General features: G+C 28.5%; 4 protein-coding genes across 13 annotated transcripts in view; 2 read left to right on the top strand and 2 right to left on the bottom strand.

Moving 5' to 3' along the window:
- The window catches only part of LOC123261514 (copper-transporting ATPase 1), a 58,107-nt gene extending 51,532 nt beyond the window's left edge, over positions 1-6,575 (top strand). For 7 of the 10 annotated variants that reach the window (XM_044723143.1, XM_044723142.1, XM_044723145.1 and 4 more), the window contains 10 exons: positions 1,203-1,606; positions 1,698-1,984; positions 2,064-2,285; positions 2,864-3,093; positions 3,171-4,465; positions 4,547-5,130; positions 5,199-5,402; positions 5,490-5,710; positions 5,783-5,923; positions 6,410-6,575. In XM_044723143.1, coding sequence (XP_044579078.1) covers positions 1,203-1,606; positions 1,698-1,984; positions 2,064-2,285; positions 2,864-3,093; positions 3,171-4,465; positions 4,547-5,130; positions 5,199-5,402; positions 5,490-5,710; positions 5,783-5,923; positions 6,410-6,527 — 3,706 coding nt within the window. In that variant the 3' untranslated portion in view covers positions 6,528-6,575. Of the gene's footprint in view, positions 1-991; positions 1,094-1,202; positions 1,607-1,697; positions 1,985-2,063; positions 2,286-2,863; positions 3,094-3,170; positions 4,466-4,546; positions 5,131-5,198; positions 5,403-5,489; positions 5,711-5,782; positions 5,924-6,006; positions 6,047-6,131; positions 6,167-6,409 lie in introns of those variants that run through there. The other 3 variants (XR_006508680.1, XM_044723148.1, XM_044723147.1) reach the window with 3 other exon arrangements.
- A 476-nt stretch (positions 6,576-7,051) lies between these two features.
- Positions 7,052-8,985, bottom strand: LOC123261543 (apoptosis regulatory protein Siva-like). Its single transcript, XM_044723197.1, has 4 exons — positions 8,640-8,985; positions 8,400-8,563; positions 7,843-7,991; positions 7,052-7,368 (listed from the first exon to the last, which is right to left on the bottom strand). Exons 1-4 carry the CDS (start codon positions 8,791-8,793, stop codon positions 7,326-7,328), a joined length of 510 nt encoding a protein of 169 aa, XP_044579132.1. The 5' UTR covers positions 8,794-8,985; the 3' UTR covers positions 7,052-7,325.
- Positions 8,986-15,142: 6,157 nt separating this feature from the next.
- LOC123261529 lies at positions 15,143-17,391 on the top strand. The gene is made up of 3 exons (XM_044723175.1): positions 15,143-15,648; positions 15,908-16,104; positions 16,252-17,391. Exons 1-3 carry the CDS (start codon positions 15,506-15,508, stop codon positions 17,247-17,249), a joined length of 1,338 nt encoding a protein of 445 aa, XP_044579110.1. The 5' UTR covers positions 15,143-15,505; the 3' UTR covers positions 17,250-17,391.
- A 678-nt stretch (positions 17,392-18,069) lies between these two features.
- Positions 18,070-19,348, bottom strand: LOC123261432. Its single transcript, XM_044723025.1, has 2 exons — positions 18,958-19,348; positions 18,070-18,842 (listed from the first exon to the last, which is right to left on the bottom strand). Exon 2 carries the CDS (start codon positions 18,838-18,840, stop codon positions 18,070-18,072), a length of 771 nt encoding a protein of 256 aa, XP_044578960.1. The 5' UTR covers positions 18,841-18,842; positions 18,958-19,348.
- Positions 19,349-22,079: the final 2,731 nt, after the last annotated feature.

Below are 22,079 nucleotides of genomic sequence, written 5' to 3'. Positions count from 1 at the left end.
TTGGGGCTTTTACCTTAAAGACTTTTTCAAAATAAGCCAGGATAAATGGTATACCTATTTTTTGTTTTTCGTAATTAAAAATCTTTTAAATATCTTCAAAACACCTTTGTATAGGAGAAATTGAGAAAAAAATTCAAATTGTTAATAATTTTTTATTTAATTATTTGTAAAGAGGTACAAATCCTTAATTAGCTATACTTGTGTAGTGATTTATTTTAGTTTGGAATAATTTTTAAATCAGCAAATCGAAGAAGTACACATCATGCAGTGATTTATCATTAAACAGCACCTGTGAATGAATCATTTCGAGAATATATTCTTGAATAAGTAAAATTTCGAGATGTTTGTTTTAGGCTTATAAGGAATTCCAATAGTCGTGATTGGGATAAATAATTGTCGTGTTCAAATTTCTATAATATTTTGGTTTTATGTGTCGATTATAAATAATTAAACGCATTAAACTTGTTATATTCGATTTCAAATTCTTTAACAAGTAATATGATCTAAAATAATGTATACAAAAAACTGTAATTCAAGATTACTATAACGATTGTTAACAACTGTACTAATACTACAATGTTAGATTTGCTATTACTTGTGTCTATTTTTCTATTGCAATTGTTTTGTGAAGAAGTGAATGTTTGTTATCATTAATCAATTATTTGAAAAACCAATAATTTACATAAATATGCAATACATTTTTTGACCGTTAAAATATGTGAAACCGCACAATTATAATTGTATAGAAGCGCGTGAGTAAAGTAAACGTTGATTGAGTATATTCCTATAGTCACCACAAACCACGCAGATAACTGGTTATCAGTTAGATTAAATAGGTTGTAATTTTTTACTTACTGAGAGAAATACGTTTTGTTGTGCACAACAAGTAAAAGCTGAGATGAATTTAAGAAAAATTAAAGTTAATTTATTTTAATAATATATAAATTTAACACTTTTACTTAATATATTATATATTTTAACGGCGTTTAATTTATCGTAGTTTTAGTAATTTATTTCAAGGTGAAATAATGAACAAAGTATCTGATAAAATTCCACTTATTAACAAAACTAGTCAAGTCATCGATGCGTTTTGGTATTTACATATTTTTAAATAAAATTATCAACATAAATTATTACCTTAAAATAAATAAAATATAAGTGATGTATTATTCTAGAATTCATAATAACATATTTTCTTACAGGGATATTGATGACGAATCTGACTACAATGGAGCAATGCAACTTGATCAAAGATCTCAAAAATCCGATATTAGCAGAGATATTGCAACATCGGTCAAGATTAAAATTAAGGGGATGAGTTGTCAAAGTTGCGTCCAGAATATTCAGGGTACAATAGGAAAATTAAAAGGAGTTTTAAATATTCGAGTTGATTTGGAAGAAAACGCTGGATATGTCGAGTATAATACTCAAGAAATTTCGGCCAATCAGATAGTAGATAACATTAATGATATGGGATTCGATGCATCTTTAGAATCATCAAAAATTGATGAAGTGAACGAATCTAATCGATTTGAAATCAGAACCAGTGTGTGTACCATTCATATTGATGGTATGACTTGCCAATCTTGTGCTAATAGCATTACAGGTATAAATTCTAGTTACTATAAATGTAAAAAACAATAATGAATAAATTTATAAAAAGTAAATAATTTAATAAATACTTTTTATGTTTTTAGATCTCATATCAAAAAAATTAGGTGTAATAGAAATTAATGTATCTTTAAATGACAAGGAAGCTAAAGTATCATACAGTGATGTCAATATTAGTGCAGATGATATAGCGGCTTCTATCGAAGACATGGGGTTTGATGCATATGTTAAAGAAGTTAACGGAAGTGCTATGATCTCAACAACAACAAAAATAATAAGTAAAGATAAACAAAATACATCTTTTTTATCAGTTAATGGTGCTGGTGACCATAAAAAATCTGAAAATTTTTCTAAGTGTTTCTTACAAATAAATGTAATAAAAAAGTTAATACATTTTTATGTGAGTTTCTATGAAAACTTGTATTAATAACAAAAAAAAAATTTTTTTTCAGGGTATGACTTGTGGCTCATGTGTTGCTGCTATAGAAAAACATTGCAGAAAATTGTATGGAGTTGAAAACATTTTAGTGGCACTGATGGCTGCTAAAGCTGAAGTAATATACATGTCAGATAAAATTCGCCCTATGGACATAGCTTCTAGTATTACAGATTTAGGTTTTCCTACTACAGTGATTGATGAACCTGGAGCAGGTATAACTGAAGTAGAATTACAGGTACTTATTATAATTATTACAATGTTTAATCATTTCTTACATAATTAAAAATATAATTTTAACCATTTTTAGAGTAATGTTTATTACGGTTATTAGACAAATGAATCTCACAAGTCTTATAAGCTTTATTTTTTGATAAACATTTGTGCTGGAATTTTCATCGGAATCAGTTTAGTTATTCAAAATACATAACAAATGAAAAATTTTAATTAAAGTAAAAGACCCAGTTACTGACACTGGCCTAGTTATTTGACATTTGTAATTTTCTTCTGATTAAAAAAATAAAATGCTCAAAAAACCAATTATCCTAAAATTTTTTACTCAAAAGTTATATTTATTAATTTATCAGAGTTGATTTTTTTTTTTTTTTTTTTTTAATTAAAATAAAATTGCAAGTGTCAATAAGTGGGTCTTTTACTTTAGTAATTAAAAATAAACGAAATATAAAAAGTTAGATAGTTTATTACTTTATTAAAATCTTAAATAAAATTACACTTATTTTGATGAAACGGCTTATTGGGCACGTCAGTTCAGTTTAGTTACTTATTTTAAAAAGTTATTTTTTTGCAATATTTTAGATTCTGGGAATGACCTGTGCATCCTGTGTAAATAAAATAGAGTCTATAGTAAGTAAATTGCCAGGTGTACAATCAGCAGTTGTTGCTTTATCGACACAGAGAGGAAAATTTAAATTTGATTCATCAGAAACGGGTGCTCGAGATATAATTGAAAAAATAAATAAACTTGGCTTTACGGCAACTTTATTTAACAATAATGAAAAAAATAGCCGTGATTATTTAAATCAAAGGCAAGTATTTATTTAATTGGTGCATTGGTTTTTATAATTAATCCAGTAAGTTGATAGATATACTTAATTAATTACAGAGAAGAAATTCAAAAGTGGCGGACATCCTTTTTTATATCTTTAATTTTTGGACTTCCAAGCATGATAATAATGACATATTTTATGACAGACATGTATTATACTCACAAAAGCCATGAAGATATGTGTTGTGTTATTCCTGGTGTTTCTTGGGAAAATTTATTGCTCTTTGTATTTTCAACTCCTGTACAATTTTTTGGTGGTTGGCGTTTTTATGTTCAAGCGTATAAGGCATTGAAGCATGGTACAATGAATATGGATGTACTAATTTCAATGACAACTACTATCTCATATGTTTACTCATTATGTGTTCTGATTGCGGCAATTGCAATGCAAGAGCCCACTAGTCCTCAAACATTTTTCGACACACCACCGATGTTATTAGTTTTCATCAGCTTTGGTAGATGGTTAGAGCATGTAGCTAAAGGAAAAACGTCAGAAGCATTATCAAAACTTTTATCATTGAAAGCTACTGACGCAGTTTTAGTAACTTTAGGATCAAACAATGAAATTTTATCAGAACGTGTTATCAGTGTTGATTTAGTTCAACGAGGTGATGTACTTAAAGTCTTCCAAGGTTCAAAAGTACCAGTAGATGGGCGAGTTTTATTTGGACATTCAGCTTGTGATGAGAGTTTAATAACAGGTGAAAGTATGCCAGTATCTAAGAAACCTGGTTCAATCGTTATTGGTGGATCTATCAATCAAAATGGACCTCTGTTAATGACTGCAACACATACAGGCGAACACACGACACTTGCCCAAATAGTGCGCTTAGTAGAGGAAGCTCAGACAAGCAAAGCGCCGATTCAACAATTAGCAGATAAAGTTGCTGGATATTTTATACCATTTGTAATAATAGTATCACTATTAACACTCATTGTCTGGATCATAGTGGGATATACTAATATAAATGGTTTACCAATATCTTCAGTACATCAAACTAATGGATCGAAAAAAAATAGAGATGAAATTATTTTCCAGTACGCATTCCGGTGTGCTCTTTCAGTGCTTGCAATCGCATGTCCTTGTGCTTTAGGACTAGCAACACCTACTGCTGTAATGGTGGGCACTGGTGTTGGTGCTCTCAATGGAATTTTGATAAAAGGTGGTGCTTCTTTAGAAAATGCTCACAAAGTTAAATGTATTGTTTTTGATAAAACTGGAACATTGACACATGGTACTCCTACCGTCTCCAGGATAGGACTTTTTGTCGATGAAAAATTGTTTCCAATAGCTAAACTTTTGGCTATCATTGGTACTGCTGAAGTCAACAGCGAGCATCCAATCGCCTCAGGTAAATAACAATCATAATAAATGAACACAATCTAGTTTTCATATATCTATAATAATGATTTTTTTCCATTCATTATTTCAGCTATAATCAGTTTTGTTAAAGAAACTCTCAATACTGAAGTTAATGGCCAGTGTATAAACTTCCAAGCTGTCGCAGGATGTGGTCTCAAGTGTCGAGTTATGCATTTATCTACTATGATGCCTTTTGCTCATAAATCTGAAAAGATACTTAATTACGTAAATCAAGTGCGACGCGAATCTTCTGGTACATTTTATTTAAATAATGTTCCAGTAGATATAATGACTTTTCCACTTAGTGATCAAAATAAATCAAATCTTGAGTTTGATTTAATTAATTCTGAAATATCAGATAGTCAGAGCAATCCTAAAAATCATTATGACGTATGTATTGGTAATCGTGAATGGATGCGCCGAAATGCGATCACAATACCTCAACATATTGATGTAAAAATGATGGAACAAGAGAGTTTAGGAAATACATCAATTTTAGTAGGAATTAATAATATATTAACTGCAACCATTAATGTTGCTGATACAGTAAAACCAGAAGCGTATTTAGCAGTGTATACTTTAAAAAAAATGGGACTAGAAGTTATTTTATTAACTGGAGATAATCGGAAAACTGCAGCATCTGTTGCAAGACAAGTAATTATTATTAAATTTTCTAATTTTATTCTTTTTGTATTAAAACTAATGTTTGTTGAATTTATTAGATCGGTATCACTAAAATCTTCGCAGAAGTACTACCATCTCACAAAGTAGCTAAAATACGTAAACTCCAAGAACAAGGAGTTAGAGTAGCCATGATAGGAGACGGAGTGAACGATAGCCCAGCTCTCGCTCAAGCCGATGTTGGTATTGCTATTGCGTCTGGTACTGATGTTGCAGTTGAAGCAGCAGATGTTGTTCTAATGAAGGTTAGTTGACAGTAATGATTATTTGGAAAAAGAAAAAATGGACTACGAAAACAGTGTATCACGAATAAATTTTATTTTATATTTCAGAATGATTTATTAGATGTCGTAGGATGTTTGGATTTATCAAGGAAAACTGTATTTCGGATAAGATTAAATTTTTTATTTGCTAGTATTTATAATTTATTAGGCATTCCAATAGCAGCTGGGTTGTTCAGCCCTTTTGGTTTTTTTCTCGAACCTTGGATGGCTTCTGCTGCTATGGCATTAAGTTCTGTTTCGGTGGTTGCAAGTTCACAAATGCTTAAATTGTAAATATAAAAACTTATAATTTTTGATTCACAATTAATGAAGATAATATATACAATTAATTATTATTGTAGATATAAAAAACCAACAAAAATGACTTTAGAAACTCAAGAATACTTATCTACGATTCCATTGGAACATGTTACGACAAATCAACGCAGCCGAGAAAGTTCTATTATAATAGAACCTTTACGGTCTTCCTCAACATTATCTAGGTAAGTGAAAAAAAAAAAAAATAATCCAACTTTTAACCACACCTAAACTAAAAATTGTTTATGATGAAATTTTAATTTATCAGCACACTAGCATGATGGCATGAATTTAAAAATTTTTAATCGGTGCGTATTTGAAATTTAACACTGCTTATTTCAATTTTTTTGCACTTTAATTTCAATTTTTAACATTTGTTTATTTATTTGCTAGATTATTAATCTCTAAAAATAATCGCTTTATTATAAGTAAGTATTTATTTGTTATTAATTTGAATGTAAAATTATTGATCTAATGTTTTTTATGGCTTTATTGTGGTGTATTCTTAATATGGCTAACATGTTTGCTATTAACTGTTCTTTATTCGTACAACAACCTATTACCGACTACACACTGTTTTACTAACTAGAGACGCTGAAAAACATGCAATCAGTGGAGAAGTAATACTGATGATTTAACTATAATCATAAATTATAATTTATTTATTATAGATTGTTTGGAACGAAAGATGAAATCGAGGGCCTTCTTATAGACGAAGATCAAGTTGAGTTCACAGTAAAAAAATTTTCAAAACAAATGAATACGATTAATAATGAAGCTGTATCATAATGAAATTTTCTATTTTATTAATAAATTTATTACATTTACATCAACATACTTTTGATAAATTGTTTTTGTACTTAACATGCTTAAATTCTGTCGGCAAGTTATTGTATACATATATTTTTCTATTTTCTTAAGTATCAATAAATTCTACAAATTACATAAATTAATATTATTTTATGAATTACTTGTACACGTACGAAAGTGAAATGCTACAGTTGTTTATCATCTATAAAAAAAAATTATAAATATTTAAGGAAATAAAAAAGCGACTTTATAATAATAATAATAATAATTATTATTATTATTAATTATTAATGTAAAATATTATACAAAACTGATTTTTATTTTGAAAAATTTATGTAAATATGTAATTATAGACGGTTTAAAAAGATGTATTTTCAAATAACAAATGGAATTAAAATGGTTAAGACTGAAAAATATTTTTTTTTTCTGCACAACTTTTTCTAACTTATTGATATTTGTAAAATACATACAATTACAGGCATATTTTTTTATTTTAAAGAGGTATGTTGTATTTTGATTATCATAATTTAATTTTAAGGTATTTTAAACTACTTAAAATAAATTGATACAATTATTTAAGCTTTTTTGATTTCAATGATACTGACAATTATAGAAACAAATTATACAAAAAAAAAAAAAAATTCAGTTGAAAAAAAATTATCTCATACATTAGGATTTCTACTATGTTTTCATAAAAAATATAGATCTTTAACTTCATTACAAAAAGAAAAGAATCACCTAGACAAAAATTAGCATAACATTAATAAATTGAATGATCTAATAACATGTTAGGCATTCAACGTGCTCGCCACCATCATAGCTAAAAAATAAAGAATATTTAATTTAATTTACATTTTTAAGAAGTTTTTATGTTACATTTTTATAAAAAGCTTTGACTATTTTATAAAAGTAAGGCTATTTTTTCGATAGCATATTTTTTATTTAATAATTCAGTTGGTTAAAAATATATTGAAAATATGAAATCAGTTTTAAGAACGTAGTTAAAAGTTTTTCAGTTTTTAGAACATTAAAAAATTAAGAATTTGAAAAGTGATTTTCGAAAATGAGTTGAAAAAATTGATTAAATAATTATTAATTATGATTCTAAGAAAAATAATTATTTTTATGGATCATAATAAAATTGTAAACACCTAATTTTAATCAAATTGAAACATGCTTTTACAGAAATTAATTAATTTTTTCCATTTGAAGACGATCCGAAAAAGTTGTGACTCCAAGAACAAATATTTTTGTGTAATTATTAAATTATATAATTATTCAAAGTAACACTTACATTGTTAAGCTACATTTTGAACAAAATAGTTCTGAACATTTGCTACACATGTTTAGGCAATCTGAACAATGAAATTCAATACATAGGAAACAACTGCTATCGATGACATTGTTTCGTTTACAATTCGAACACGGTTTTTTTCCTGAAGGCTATAAGAAAAACAAGTATAATCTTATTTAAAATAAATATGAATCATTTTATGCCTAATAAATCAATTTAAAAATGCATGGTTTTTTATTTTTTGAAATTTTAATCAGTCATTGAATTCGATAAAAATAACTTCCTTGAATTTTTTTTCCAAAATGCAACTAATTTATAATGTGCTTAAGAAATTTATAATCATTATTCAAGAATATGTCATTTTGAAAAAAAAAAAAAAAAAAAAAAAAATTTGCCTGTTATGTAGCTTTTTACGTTAAATTATTTTCTTTGACAATTTGAAGAACTATTAAAAACACAAAAGAATAATAAAATAAAAATGTTTCTGAAAGCTCAATATAGCCTGAAATGCTTTAAAAATATATTGTATTTTTTTATGATGCAAAACAGCCACTTACCAGGATAAGTTTCTTACTAACTTCCAACTCAAGATTGTTAGTAAGAATCATTTGTTTGAATTTTGGCAATTCAAAATGATAACCAGCATTTTTCTTATTTTCTATTGAAAGATTAGTAGCATTAGTTATCTTAGGGCCATTTTTCAACATCTGCATAGTTCGATCTATAGTTATAAAATATAAAAAAAAAGTTATTACTTTAATGAGTATTATATATAATGAACATGATAACCTCTTTACCGTAAATTTTTTGTAATTCCTTTTCTTTCTCATCTCTATTAGCCGACTCTTTTAATCCAATATGAACTTTTAATTGAGGAGTAAGATTGTCATCAAACGGACAAAAACGTTTTTTCATTGATTCTTCATAATTTTGTTTTGATGGTGACGACATGATAATCTAAGCCGTTATTACCGAATAACAAATATGGAAATATACAAAATATCATACCATAGTTTGAACCCCTTTACAGGGTTTTTTTTAATGGCAGATACTATATTGAGTAGAAATTGTATTTGAAAAAAGAAAGAAAATACTATTAAAATAATTTATTAGTCTTAATCGGAGAATTTATAGCAAAAATTACATTAATTAATGCAATCTCAAATAAGAAACATGTAAACAAATATTTTTTATGAAGTAACATTAACTGAATCGGTTTCTAAAAGATTACAACCTAGGGATCAACGGACTCGATAGAGTCTGGCGCCAAGTTCCGTTCTCAAGCCAGACTACCGAGTGTGTATATACCGTAAGCAGAACGGTTTTTTGAGTTTACAAATTTTTTTTCAAATTTATTTTGATTTTTTTTTTATATGATATTTTATAATAGTAGTTCATGCTTTTTATTACGCGTATTACTTGATTATTATCAATTATCTTTATAATTTCTATTTAAAATTATTAAAAATATCAGCACAAACTATAGCGACCCAGATTTTTAGATTTGAACTTTTTTCTTATGTAAAAAGCGGACGACCAGAGACTAAATAATATAAGGATGCATGCTAATCTTATAATAGATGGGAAACTACAGTGAAAAAAAGATATTTGACAGCTTGCAATTACACACGCTAGGCGGCACAAGAATAACTTTTGCATGAACTATAGCTTAAAGGGGAGAGTTTGCCACCGGAAATGTATTAAATTAAAATTGTCAATTTTTATTATAATTACAAAAAATACTGAAATCCGAACAAAAACAGTTTCACTGTAAAAAAATCACGCCAAGTCCACGTTCATAAGACTATTAAGAAAAAAAAATTTTATTTCTTTACAAAAAGATATAAAATAAAAAATTAAAAAATCCAAGTAACCGATATGGTTGTATATGATTTTCGGAAATTAAAAAAAATTTTGTTGTAAATTTAAAAATTAAAAGAAACAATTTTGGAACGTACTTGGTGTGCGTCATTGTGTACTTCAATTTTTTTTTAAAAGTCCTAGTAGATAGATTTTAGGACCCGAGAAAAAATATTTATATATAATTATATATATTTATATATAAATTGGTTATATATGATTATATATGAAAAATGGCCAAATATAATCATATCTAATTATATATAACTATATATAATTATATATAACAATATTTAATTATATATTTATTACATCTAATTAATTATTGGGTTAATTTTATGGATAGAATATTTAATATGGTCCTACGCAATTCTGTGTAACTAATTAAAATGCAAAAAAAAAATATCTAGATATAGTTTTATAGCTATAATACCAGCGGTCACCCATCCAACTATTAACCCTGCTCAATGCTGCTTAACTTTGGTGATCTCCGTGCGTCTTGAAGTGTCTGCTGTGCTGCTGTCTTAGATAATAATGATTCTATGATCTACATAATGTATCATATGAGTTTATCATAAATGGGATATAAAAATTGATTTTAATATATATTTGGATAGTCATTATTCATAATTTATTTATTTTACCGAATTTCATTATAATATAACACTTATTTAAATAATAAAATAAATAATGATTTTACTATTAGGTAATAGCAGAGCAGACCAAAACATCTCATAGGAAATATGACAAATTTTGTATTTCAGAATTATTTAAACGTAATTATAAACATCATTTTACACTTTTTGTGATTACCAAAAAAAAAATTTTTTTTCAAAGAAAAAATTTTTATGTCTGTTAATTATATATAAGCATATATAATTATATATACTTATATATAATTGTATATGGAACTATATATAATCGTGAATGGTTGTATATTGCTCCATATATAGTCATATATAATTATATATGATTATATATAACCTCATATACAATTCCATATATAATCATGTATGATTATATATAATTATGTATGATCATATATAATTGTATATAATTATATATGTGATTCCATATATAATCATATATGATTATATACAATTATATAGAAACATTTTTTCTCGGGGAATTTCATAAAAAGTGAAATTTTTCGTAACTACGTACACTAAATACGTTCCAAAATTGTTTCTTTTAATTTTTAAATTTACAAAAAAATTTTTTTTAATTTCCGAAAATCATATACAACCATATCGGTTACTTGGAATTTTTAATTTTTTATTTTATATCTTTTTGTAAAGAAATAAAATTTTTTTTTCTTAATAGTCTTATGAACGTGGACTTGGCGTGATTTTTTTACAGTGAAACTGTTTTTGTTCGGATAGAAAAGTCAACTCTGACTTTAGTCAAAAATCGACTTTTATCTGAAAATAATCGACTTTTCAGAATCGAGTTGAGCCTCTCTTGAATCGATTAGAATCGACTTTTACTCGATGATTTTTTTTCGATTTTTTTACAGACTTTTAAAAATTAACAACGAAAGTAAAATTAAGTGCAATCTATGTGATAGAGATTTTTCCTTATCTATGGAGTGTAGCTAAAAAGTACTTGCCAATAGTTGCAACTTCCATACCCTGCAAACGGTTATTTTCACATGCAGGTCTAATTGCAAACCAGTGAGAAGTCGGTTATGACCTCAGCATTTAAATGAGCTTATATGCTTACGACCGATCGATGAAGAAATGTGGTTTTCTTAATTATTTGATTTTATTTTTTTAGTTAAAAATGCAATTTTATTTTTCAATGTCAAACTGTATGCAATTTGATCATAAAATATTTTCTATAACATGTTAAAAACTCAAAAAGTATGTTTGTACGATTATAATTTAATAAAATATAAATATATTTAACAATTTATGCAAGAATGACTAAATTTCTAAAAAGTCGACTCAAGTCACAAAAGTCGACTATCAGAGATGATTAATCGACTTCAAGAATCGAGAAACTTGAAGTCGATTCCAAAGTCGAAAATCGATTCTTTACGTGCTTTTTCCATCCCTATTACAACAAAATAAATATATATAGATATAGAGAAAATACATCTAATATATAAAATTCTTGTGTCACAATGTTCGTTCCCATACTCCTCCGAAACGGCTTGACCGATTTTCATGAAATTTTTTTATGCATATTCAGTAAGCCTGAGAATCGGCTACTATCTATTTTTCTAACCTCTGGTTATAAGGCGTGTTAATAAGGCGTATAAAGTGATAAGGCGTGTTCACCCCAAAAATTTTTTTTTTATTTTTTTGATAAAATGTTTTTTTTTTTTATTTTTTTATTATGTGGCATCACAAAATACATACAACTCTGAATTTGTACTTTTTTATCACCAACCCTTGCTTTTTAATAGTCATTTTCATAATTTTATCATTTTCTATCCCGCTCGATAACATCAATTATTATCACTTGGTAAGTTATCCCCTTCATGTGTCTACCGGTGTCACTTCTCACCCTGTAAACAACACACGGAGTAGGGATGTTACCTCTACAATTTTCGGCTATTATTAGTGTTTATGCTTCAAGCGTAGTAGTTAAACATTTTTAATATCTCAGTGTAACTCTCATATCAAATATATTCTCGAGTAACTTTATTATTTATTTATTAATAACTAATATTATTGAATATAATTAATTATTAATAACTAATAAAATTATTAATTTTGAGTCTAAATCGCACGATCAGTTAATTAAGTGACTTACATAACCTCTAAAATACTCAACACGTGTCACGAGTTCCCGCAAACAACGGCTATTGAGTTGTAAGTATAAATTATTTTTTACGTTTATTATAAAATCAAAAATGATTCTTTCTTATTTATAACGAAAATATTGTTGGGAATGGTGAACAGCGAATTCGGTGAAAGGTAGATTTTTATTACAATTGGGAAATTTTTTTTTGTGTTTACTTATAAGAGCTCTAACTTCGACAGAATTTTTTTTTTTCACTATTTCTAACAATATGTATTTTCGTTATAATTAAGAAACATAAAATTTTTCGCTTTCGTGAAACTATCTAATTTTCACATGTATATTTAATGTAATCAAAGATAAAATAAATGATTAATATAATAATTAAATAATTCAATCAGTTCTATTCATGTGTGTTTTGTATTGTATAGTGAACAATGCCAACAAAACGCAAAGGGGCCAATTTGAGCCGTGATACAAATAAATCTAGAAACATTCGAAATAGAAGAGCCCAAATAACCGAAGAACAAGTTCAGGAAGAAAATACTAGAGCGCGTGTGAGAATGGCGCAATTGCGTCAAGAACAATCAGACGATACACGAGCTGAACGCAATGAAGTCATGAGATTAGAACAACGAAAATCACACCGTTTTACTGTCAATAGACGCAGAGCGAATGACCAACAACGCCAACAGGCACATCGAGCATTTGTAGCTACATCATTTCTGCGTCTAGCATTCCAGTATGAGCCCGATATTGAATGTTATGCTCATTCAAAACCAGCCGGGATGTGTTGCGCGTCAGGGAAGGTACAACTACCTGTAATTGAAACACCACCGGAACCATTGAACGGTTTGCTTATCGGCACAGATCCAGATTCTAACGTATTCCTGAAGTCCATTCGAACATTCAACTCATGCTTTCAAATGACATCGTTCGGAGCAACAGAAATAGTTCAAAATACTAATGCAAACGGTCAACAATACAATTCTACATTTAAAATCAGAGTCCAAGTTTATCATAAAATAGGCTCATTGCTGCCAATGCCAAACGAACCACATAAATTTTTACAAATCTACTTGATGGGTGGCGAGGACTCCGGAAGCGCACTAGCCAATCGGGTGGATGCACGTTGTGGCTACAATAACCTTGATTCATTATTTGCTAGAAGCATCGTCAGCGAGCTATTCCCAAATTAGAAAGCATTCCCCATGCACAAATTAGAAAGCGATAATCACGCTATTGTTATTAATCCTGATAAACGTTATCGAAGGCACCATTTTAAATGGCAAATTTCGAGGTGAAAATATATTGACACCACGAATACCTATTATACCCACAGATGTGCCAATTCAATTTAAGCGTATTCAATTTCCGATTAGATTGGCATTTGCAATGACTATTAATAAATCCCAAGGCCAAACAATGTCTGTTTGTGGCTAAGATTTGAGCACACCATGTTTTTCACACGGACAATTATACGTTGCATGCTCTCGAGTGGGTAAACCATCAAGTTTGCTTGTGTTAGTATATAAGGATCATTTATATGTAGTAGAAAATGTGTGTGCTTATGTATTCCTTAGAGTGGATGTATGTATGGAAGTTATGGTGGGAGAAGAACGGAGTTTGAAGCTCTTCGGAAAAACTATGTAACGACACTTCTCACCGAGAGCTTAGATTGCTAAGATCACGTCATTGTAAACCTCAATTTTATATTTTGAAGCTTTTTAATATTTTGTCAACTTGAATAATAAATTGAAACCAACTAAATAATTTTGATCAAAATTAAATAACGTCTAAATAGAATTCTTTTATTTAAAATGATTTCTTTCCCGCGCTGAAACCGAGTATTTTAATAGGGTGCCACAACTTAGTCCTAACAGAGACTATACAAAACGTAATGTTTTTAGCAAGGTGCAATATCCCAAACGTCTGATATCGAGATAAGCACATGTAAGAAATGTGACACTTGCCGAAAATTAGTTTTCATAAACGTTACTTAATCCTAAAATGTATATGCTAGAAATGTGATGTCTAAAGAACGTTCATGTTAAGAAACGTTATACTTCAAAAATGTAAAGCTTCTAAAAGCGATAGCATCACAAGTGTGCCATTTGTAAATCGTTCAAGGTTCTAATCGTGATGTTTCCCTAACGATATACGTTTAAAAAAATTCAGCCGCGTTACCGACTGCAAAACAAGTCAAATTCAATCGATATTATAGATTTCTTATGATACTATACCTGGAAATTTTCGTCTATAAAATCACACTGTCATACGTACAAACGTCAAAAATTTTATTTGACCAAAATTCAAGTCAGAATGATATTGATGAGCAAACTTAAATCCTCTTTGAGTTGTGAGAACAATGACATTAAAGTTAGCAGTCACTTGACAATTAAAAAAATTTTTTTCAACAAACAAATTTGTTACAAAAAATTATTTTAAAAAATTGCATTTTTAATTTTTTTAAATGTCTAGATGTCAATTTTTTTTTTTCTAATTTTTTTTGCCATAATTTATTTTTACAAAATTTTAAAAATTATTAAATGTCGGCTAATTTAATTTTCATGTGAGAACACAATTGGGTATTTGCATGAAAATGATTTTGCAAATAAAGTTCAGTTAATAAATTCTTTGATACACATAAAATACCTACGTAAGAAAAAAATTTAATTTTTACAAATAATTTTTAAATAAATAAATAAATAAAAGTGGTCAAATATGATGTAAAAATCACGTGATGTAAAACGTGATGTGATTGGTCTGACGTCATTGTGCATATTATTGGCGCGTTATTTGAATGCATGATAAACGACGAATGATAAATTATTGAAAAAAGTTTCAAGTTGGTTTTTATTTATAGTGAGTTTAGTTATATTTTATCATTAAGACTAAAATTTACTGAAAGTAGCATAAATATTTTTCTTTAAAAAGAATAATTAGCATAGATATTATGATTATACTCTATATTACCATAAATGCTGAGTGGTACTAGTGGTACATGTGAACGGGGTGATAGTAACTGACAATAAATAATTAAAAAGAAATAAAAATGCCTCGAAGAAAAGTCGATCCTGGTTTCAGTGAAGCTCGATCCGATAATCTACCTCGTGTTGATGCTTTTATGGTCGCATCTTACTTAGCTACTAACTCCAATTTTGTATCTGCAGAAATGCAAGGCGCAAAAGCTAACCTGTGAGTATAAATTTTCATGATACGTAATTTCATTATTGTTTAATAATTTTTGGATTTTTTGATAAATCGAAATTTTAAAAATAAATAGTATATATAAAAAAATCAACCAGTCATTTCTTTGTTTTTTTAAAGTGAAATTCTCATATTGAAAAAAATAAAAAAAAATTTTAATATAGGTTAGTTTTTAATTTACAAAAAGTGTTTAAATATTATAGTTGAAATATTAGACTAATAATAAAATAAATATATTCAAATATAGATCCGGAAGACAGTCGTATGGAGATGCTGCTATTGAATTTGTTCAACTAAAACTTCATGGGCCAGAATGTACTCTCAAATGTCTTATTTGTCCTGAGCACAGAGTACACAATAAATCATATCGAGTGACTCTTGTTTTAAATATTGTTGAGGAAGAGATTTTATCGATTCAATGTCATGATTGTGCCGCATCGTCAGATAAGTACAATAGTGTAAAAATATTTTAGCTATAACTATTACTGTTATTCTTAACTCTATTATTTATAGTTACTGTTTGATACGAGAAACAAAAAAAATTGATTAAAAATAAAATACCTACCAATACATTCCCTTTGTCTTTTTTAGGTGGATGCAAGCATGCGATTGCTTTTATAATGTGGCTACACAGAAGATCTGAAGAACCATCACCGACGGATATTGAATGTTATTGGCGAAAATCAGTTCTATCTCAAGTTGGATCATCAATAAAATTCATTATGGTAAAAGATTTTGCCAGTACTAAAGAATCGATTGCTTTGAATAAACCTTTTAATGCATTAGAAGAATTTGTAAAAAGAACAAATCAAAAAACTGTACAGAGTCAAATTTTAAAATACTTCAATGATGTAAATAACGAGCAAAGTCTTTCGATTCATAATTTATTAGTAAATTTCATTAATGAAGGAGGAACATCTTATGATGAATTTTTAACATTCAGCAGAAGTCGAATGTCAAAAGATTTGCGTGAGCGAATTGAAAAAATGACTCAAGATCAAGCAAACTGTGAGCTCTGGTTTACATTGCGCTACGGACGAGTTACTGCATCAAAGGCATATGAAGCATCACGTTGTAATACACCGAATGGAATTTTAGTGGAGTTGTTGGTCGGTGGTAAAAAATTGCGGAATACGAAAGCTATGGAACGAGGCAAAAAATTAGAAGCAATGGTTTTACAACAAGTTGAACAGAAGATGAAAAAAAAGTTTAATAAATGTGGTTTATTTTTATCTGAAAAATATCCTTATCTAGGAGCTTCGCCTGATGCTATTGACGACGAATTTGTTATTGAAATTAAATGCCCAACGTCAGATAAAAGTGCTCGTACATATATTGATACTAATAATTACGATAAAGTAGCAATGAAGTACATAACGCAAATGCAAATGCAAATGCTTTTTGCCGGAAGAAAAAAAGCGATGTTTGTTGTTGCAGACCCGAACTTCGAAGATACAAAAGCATTTAAATCTATTATTATTAATTACGAATCACAATTAATTAATAAATTATTGGAAGATTTGAGTAAATTTTGGGAGAAATGTATTTTTAAACGATTATTTAATTCTTTATACAAAACAGAGCAATAAAATAATTAAGATCAAAAACGTATTATTTTAAGACACTTGTATGTTTTGAATGTTTATAGATATATACATAAGCTTATTTACTGTGAATAGCAAAATTTTGTAAAATAATTAATATTATATTTTTAATTAATCTCTAATGTTACTTATGTTTTTTTATCAGTGGTCCTTGTAAATTAGTTAAAGCAGCGACAATCGTGATAATATTATCCATTTGCGGAATCAATTTAACATTAACACATGAATGAGGTTCACAAATATGAAATTCTCTGATTCTTCTTATTAACCTTTCAATGTGAATTCGAAGGCTAGCGATTCGTTTCGTCGCAATGACTTCATCATGAGTTGGTTGCTTATTAGAGCTTACTGTAGGAGGTCTAATCAATGTACATTTTTTCGCAACTACTAAATTTTCAATATGTTTGAAACCTCTATCTGCTAATACAGCTGCACCTGGCTTTAAATAATCCAAGTATCCAGAGTTTGAAACTATTTCTGCATCAGATGCTCTACCACCATAACCTGGTGATATGAAATTAACTATACCATTTGGAGTACAAGATACTAAATATTTCACAGTATTACATTTTTGTATTCTGACCATGTCAATGATTGTTTAACTGGGTCTGTTGGCTTTTCAATTTCAATTTCCAAACAATCAATGATCGATTCAACTGCGGCATAACGACTCCTGAAACTCATTGGCAATTGTTGTTTAATTTTTGCAGATGAAGGCCAAATAATGAAGTCTTTTAAATACTCAGTTATGATTGGCAAGGTCTTAGTAAATGTACGACTTACATTAGAAGTAGACATCCCAAAATTATCTGCTAAAAATAGCAAAACTTTCATTTAGTCTTATTTTTTTTAATGTGAGAAAGATTTCAACATCACTTAATTTAGCAGTCCGTAAAATATCGATAATATCCATACAGTCGTTTGGAATACCGATATATTTACGAGGTGATTGTTGAATTTTTTGGAAAGTTTGTTTTAAATTTAATTTTTGGAATTTTTCTTGTTGATATTGGCTTTTCCACTCATTTTCATTACTTGGATTTGTCGACAAAAGGTTATCTGAAGAAGTTGGGAATGAACTTACTGTTGTATTTGATGTGTTCATTACTTGATTATTACTAATTGATGAAGAACATGAGTCATCCAAATTTTTTACTCCAGAGAATATTTTAATGGGAGAAGTTGCACGGTCTTTTGTTTGAGGTTTACACTGAATTTGTGTACTCCTATACAAACTTCTTATCTTGACTTGAACTGCAGCATTAACTTTTATAGTTTGAGGAGGAAAATTATCATAAAAAACATTAGATGCACTGGCTTTAAAATCTTGAGTTGCAGTAGAATTTGCAGTATCCAAATATTCCAGATCCATATTATCGATATTATTGCTTGAATTTCGACCTATCATTTTATCATCAAAATTGAAGCTGGATTTCTCAGAACTTGGTTGATCTACTTCCATTGGAGAAACTTCTACACTTGTCAGTTTTGATTCTTCAATGTATTTATGTGGCAAAATATTACTTTTCATCCGTTTGTTACCACCAATCATTTTCCACTCTAAATAATTTTCCATATCTGTTTTTAATTAAAATAAAAATAATTAATTACTTATTTACAGTCAAAATATTTAAAAAATTTGAGGTTATAAGTTGATTATAAACAAATTATTTTGATTTTTATTATTACTTACATCAAAATGATCCTCACAACAATAAAGTCGACTTGATAAAGAATAATCACTTTTATTCCCGCATGCATCCAACCACATTTTTCGTTTTAATTTATTTGATGGAACATTTATAAAAATTTTATTTGGATTAGATTTACCGGTATTTTTACATGTTGGTACAATACACCAACAACCACTGTTTTTTAATGACATATTAAAAAGTTATAAAGTTTATGTTTTTGCTTTGAAATAATTTAAACAGTTGTTTTTTTTAATAACAATCACAACAGCTGATCAGGCGTATTTATAAAAACATTCTGTGAGTGGATTGGCGCCAACAAATTTGAATGGAATATGCACAATGACGTCACATACGCAAGAGGGAGCTACCTATTCGTTTAAAATTTAACAATTTTTTTATTGTTAAATAGTTTAAATGTTTATAGATAAAAAAAAAAAATTTTTTTTTCAAAAATTTAAAAAAATTTTTAAAAATAATAAGACATAACTATTTAATGGATTGGAAAATCATGCAAATACCCAATAGTTGAAAGTCACAGGACCATTTGATTGTAGCATAGAGAACACACTTAATCAATTAAAAGTTTCAATAATTTCGAAAAAAATAACCAATGCAACAGCGAATTTAATAAAAAGATAGGAGAATGTAATTTTTATTTAAACATATATATACATACTTATATAAACTTTTAAGACATATGTATTATTTTCTAAATTAGTTGACGAGCTGAGTCAAAATATATCCAAATTTTTCAAAAGTTTCGTCATGAGGACCAATGCAATAGTTAGATTTTCATACGATTCTCTACTATTCAAACACTACATCAATTTCATGAAAAACTTCCATTGCATAATAGTATTCTGGTGGCTGTAGAATCACGCCTGGAAAAATAAGTTTAACACTTTTAGTTAATGCTATTTCTATTATCAATTTTGTAGTTTTACATGGTGATATTAATGCCATCGAATTTATGTACACCATCTTTTTATCTTCTTATTTTATTTCACAGAACATAACATTTTTGGTAGCTTTGATTATTCGTTATGGTACAAATTTTTCAAATATTGTCTACAAAATTTAAACAATCTATCTATCAGATCTCGATTAGATCCTTTGAAGAATGGACTACTATATCGCGTTACTAATGCCGGAAGGTCGCATCTCAACATCTACGCCCTTCTGGCCCTGCAGAACCAAAAGGGCGTATAAAAAAATTTTTTTTTACTCCAATTAGCCTAAAAATGTTTATAACATATAGATCTGTAAGGAAAGTGAATAAAAATTGTTTTTTTGTATACGCCCTTTTGGCTTTAAGACAAAAAAATTCTGAAGGCATAAGGGCGCATAATTTTTTTTTCAATCAAACAATACTGTCTATAAAAATGTTAATTATTATTTAATATTTAATTTTCGAACTATGTTATTATTATTATTAATTTTTATTTATCAAGTTATTGTTACTAGTATTATTATTATTGATAAAATTTCTAATAATATATATTAGACGATGTGACTTTGGTCAGATTGGTCAGATTGAAATTCATATAGGTTTTTTCATTATCTGAAGAAATCTACTGCATCAACGGAACTCCTACAGTCGATATGGCCGATTGAATTTTTAAACGTATGACGTTAGGGAAACATCACGTTTAGAACCTTGAACGATTTACAAATGGCACACTTGTGATGATATCGCTTTTAGAAGCTTTACATTTTTGAAGTATAACGTTTTTAACATGAACGTTCTTTAGACATCACATTTCTAGCATATACATTTTAGGATTAAGTAACGTTTATGAAAACTAATTTTCGGCAAGTGTCACATTTCTTACATGTGCTTATCTCGATATCAGACGTTTGGGATATTGCACCTTGCTAAAAACATTACGTTTTGTATAGTCTCTGTTAGGACTAAGTTGTGGCACCCTTTTAATACTCCCGGGCGAAAGAACTACAGTAAGTAAAGTTTTCAATAAATAAAAATAACATCCACTAGATGGAAGCATAACACCATCAAAATCTAGAGATTCTCCTCCCAGAAAACGTCGTCGAGGGAAAACTACGACTCCTACGTGTCTTGAGTATCGCCAAAAACTCAAAAAAAAAACAAGATCAAAATGAAGAAAAAAAAAGGATCTTAGCTAAACAGAAAAAAAAAAAAAAATTAAAAAATTAAAACCAAAAATTAAAAAAAAAAAAATTAGGAAAACGGTTGACCCTGAAGGCCATCCCTGCAACTTCCCGCTTATTCCATATCTAAGCGCTTAAAATTGCACTTATGAAGTTTTTGAGCTCTTCGAGCTCAAAAGTACAATTTATGTGTTGTTTTGAGCTCTTGAAGCTCAAAAGGATAGCTCTCCCATGCTTTTGAGCTCTTCGAGCTCAAAAGTTTGATATAACTTTCATAGAACACTGAGCATGTTCAGCCGAACTAAGTCCTGAGTAAACTTAGTTAGCCTAAGTATAGTCAAAGCATTCCCTGCTATACATTGTTGTGAATCCTAAAGGATTGATCACAACGCTCTCTATATATATTAATATAGAATTACATATAAAAAAGATGGCTGCAATAAATGATAGCGGGAAAAACCCAGGAAGATTTAAAATATATGTATTTTATTTGTAATAGTATCGGTAAGAAAAATAAGAATCTTTAAAAAATTGTAAACCTTTCTATTTTAAATTCTATTGTTAAGTATGGGAAATTTTCTATCACAAATTTTAGGTTATAGACGAATTTATAATTACCGGAAATTCCCAAGGAAAAACTTATAAAAACTTTTAGTACTGTCCAGTTAGTTTAGACATGCTAAGAAAAAATTTCTTTGTTAAAATAAACCTACGTTAATTGTAATGGTCACTTAGTATAAGATGCCGAACGTTTTGGAAATACTCTTTACAATGCTGGGAAAACCCGGAGATCTTCATTTATTACTCTTTTTATTATCATAATCCCCTAAGTAACTTATTTTCTAAAACGTTCGCTTAAAAAAGGGATTGCTCGAGTACTCAAGACTAGGTCATAAAAACCAAGCATCCACGCGGGTTGCATATAGTCTGAGAATGTCGAGTCGCCGTGACGTCATCGCAGCATAGTCCCATTTTTGCCAACTCGAGAAGG

Source organism: Cotesia glomerata, linkage group LG3 (assembly GCF_020080835.1).
Source record: "Cotesia glomerata isolate CgM1 linkage group LG3, MPM_Cglom_v2.3, whole genome shotgun sequence".
In the NCBI taxonomy this organism is placed as follows: domain Eukaryota; kingdom Metazoa; phylum Arthropoda; class Insecta; order Hymenoptera; family Braconidae; genus Cotesia; species Cotesia glomerata.
The sequence above is the reverse complement of the archived record's forward strand: the minus strand, read 5'-3'. Positions and strand labels throughout refer to the sequence as shown.

Coding starts and splice junctions, on each gene's coding strand:
- LOC123261543 (XM_044723197.1), bottom strand. CDS start 8,793: ATGTCGTCACCATCAAAACAAAATTATGAAGAATCAATGAAAAAACGT. Junction 7,992..8,399: donor TTAGTAAGAAACTTATCCTG/GTAAGTGGCTGT, acceptor TTTTTCTTATAG/CCTTCAGGAAAAAAACCGTG. Junction 7,369..7,842: donor TCAAAATGTAGCTTAACAAT/GTAAGTGTTACT, acceptor TTTATTTTTTAG/CTATGATGGTGGCGAGCACG.
- LOC123261529 (XM_044723175.1), top strand. CDS start 15,506: ATGCCTCGAAGAAAAGTCGATCCTGGTTTCAGTGAAGCTCGATCCGAT. Junction 15,649..15,907: donor CAAGGCGCAAAAGCTAACCT/GTGAGTATAAAT, acceptor ATTCAAATATAG/ATCCGGAAGACAGTCGTATG. Junction 16,105..16,251: donor TGATTGTGCCGCATCGTCAG/ATAAGTACAATA, acceptor TGTCTTTTTTAG/GTGGATGCAAGCATGCGATT.
- LOC123261432 (XM_044723025.1), bottom strand. CDS start 18,840: ATGGAAAATTATTTAGAGTGGAAAATGATTGGTGGTAACAAACGGATG.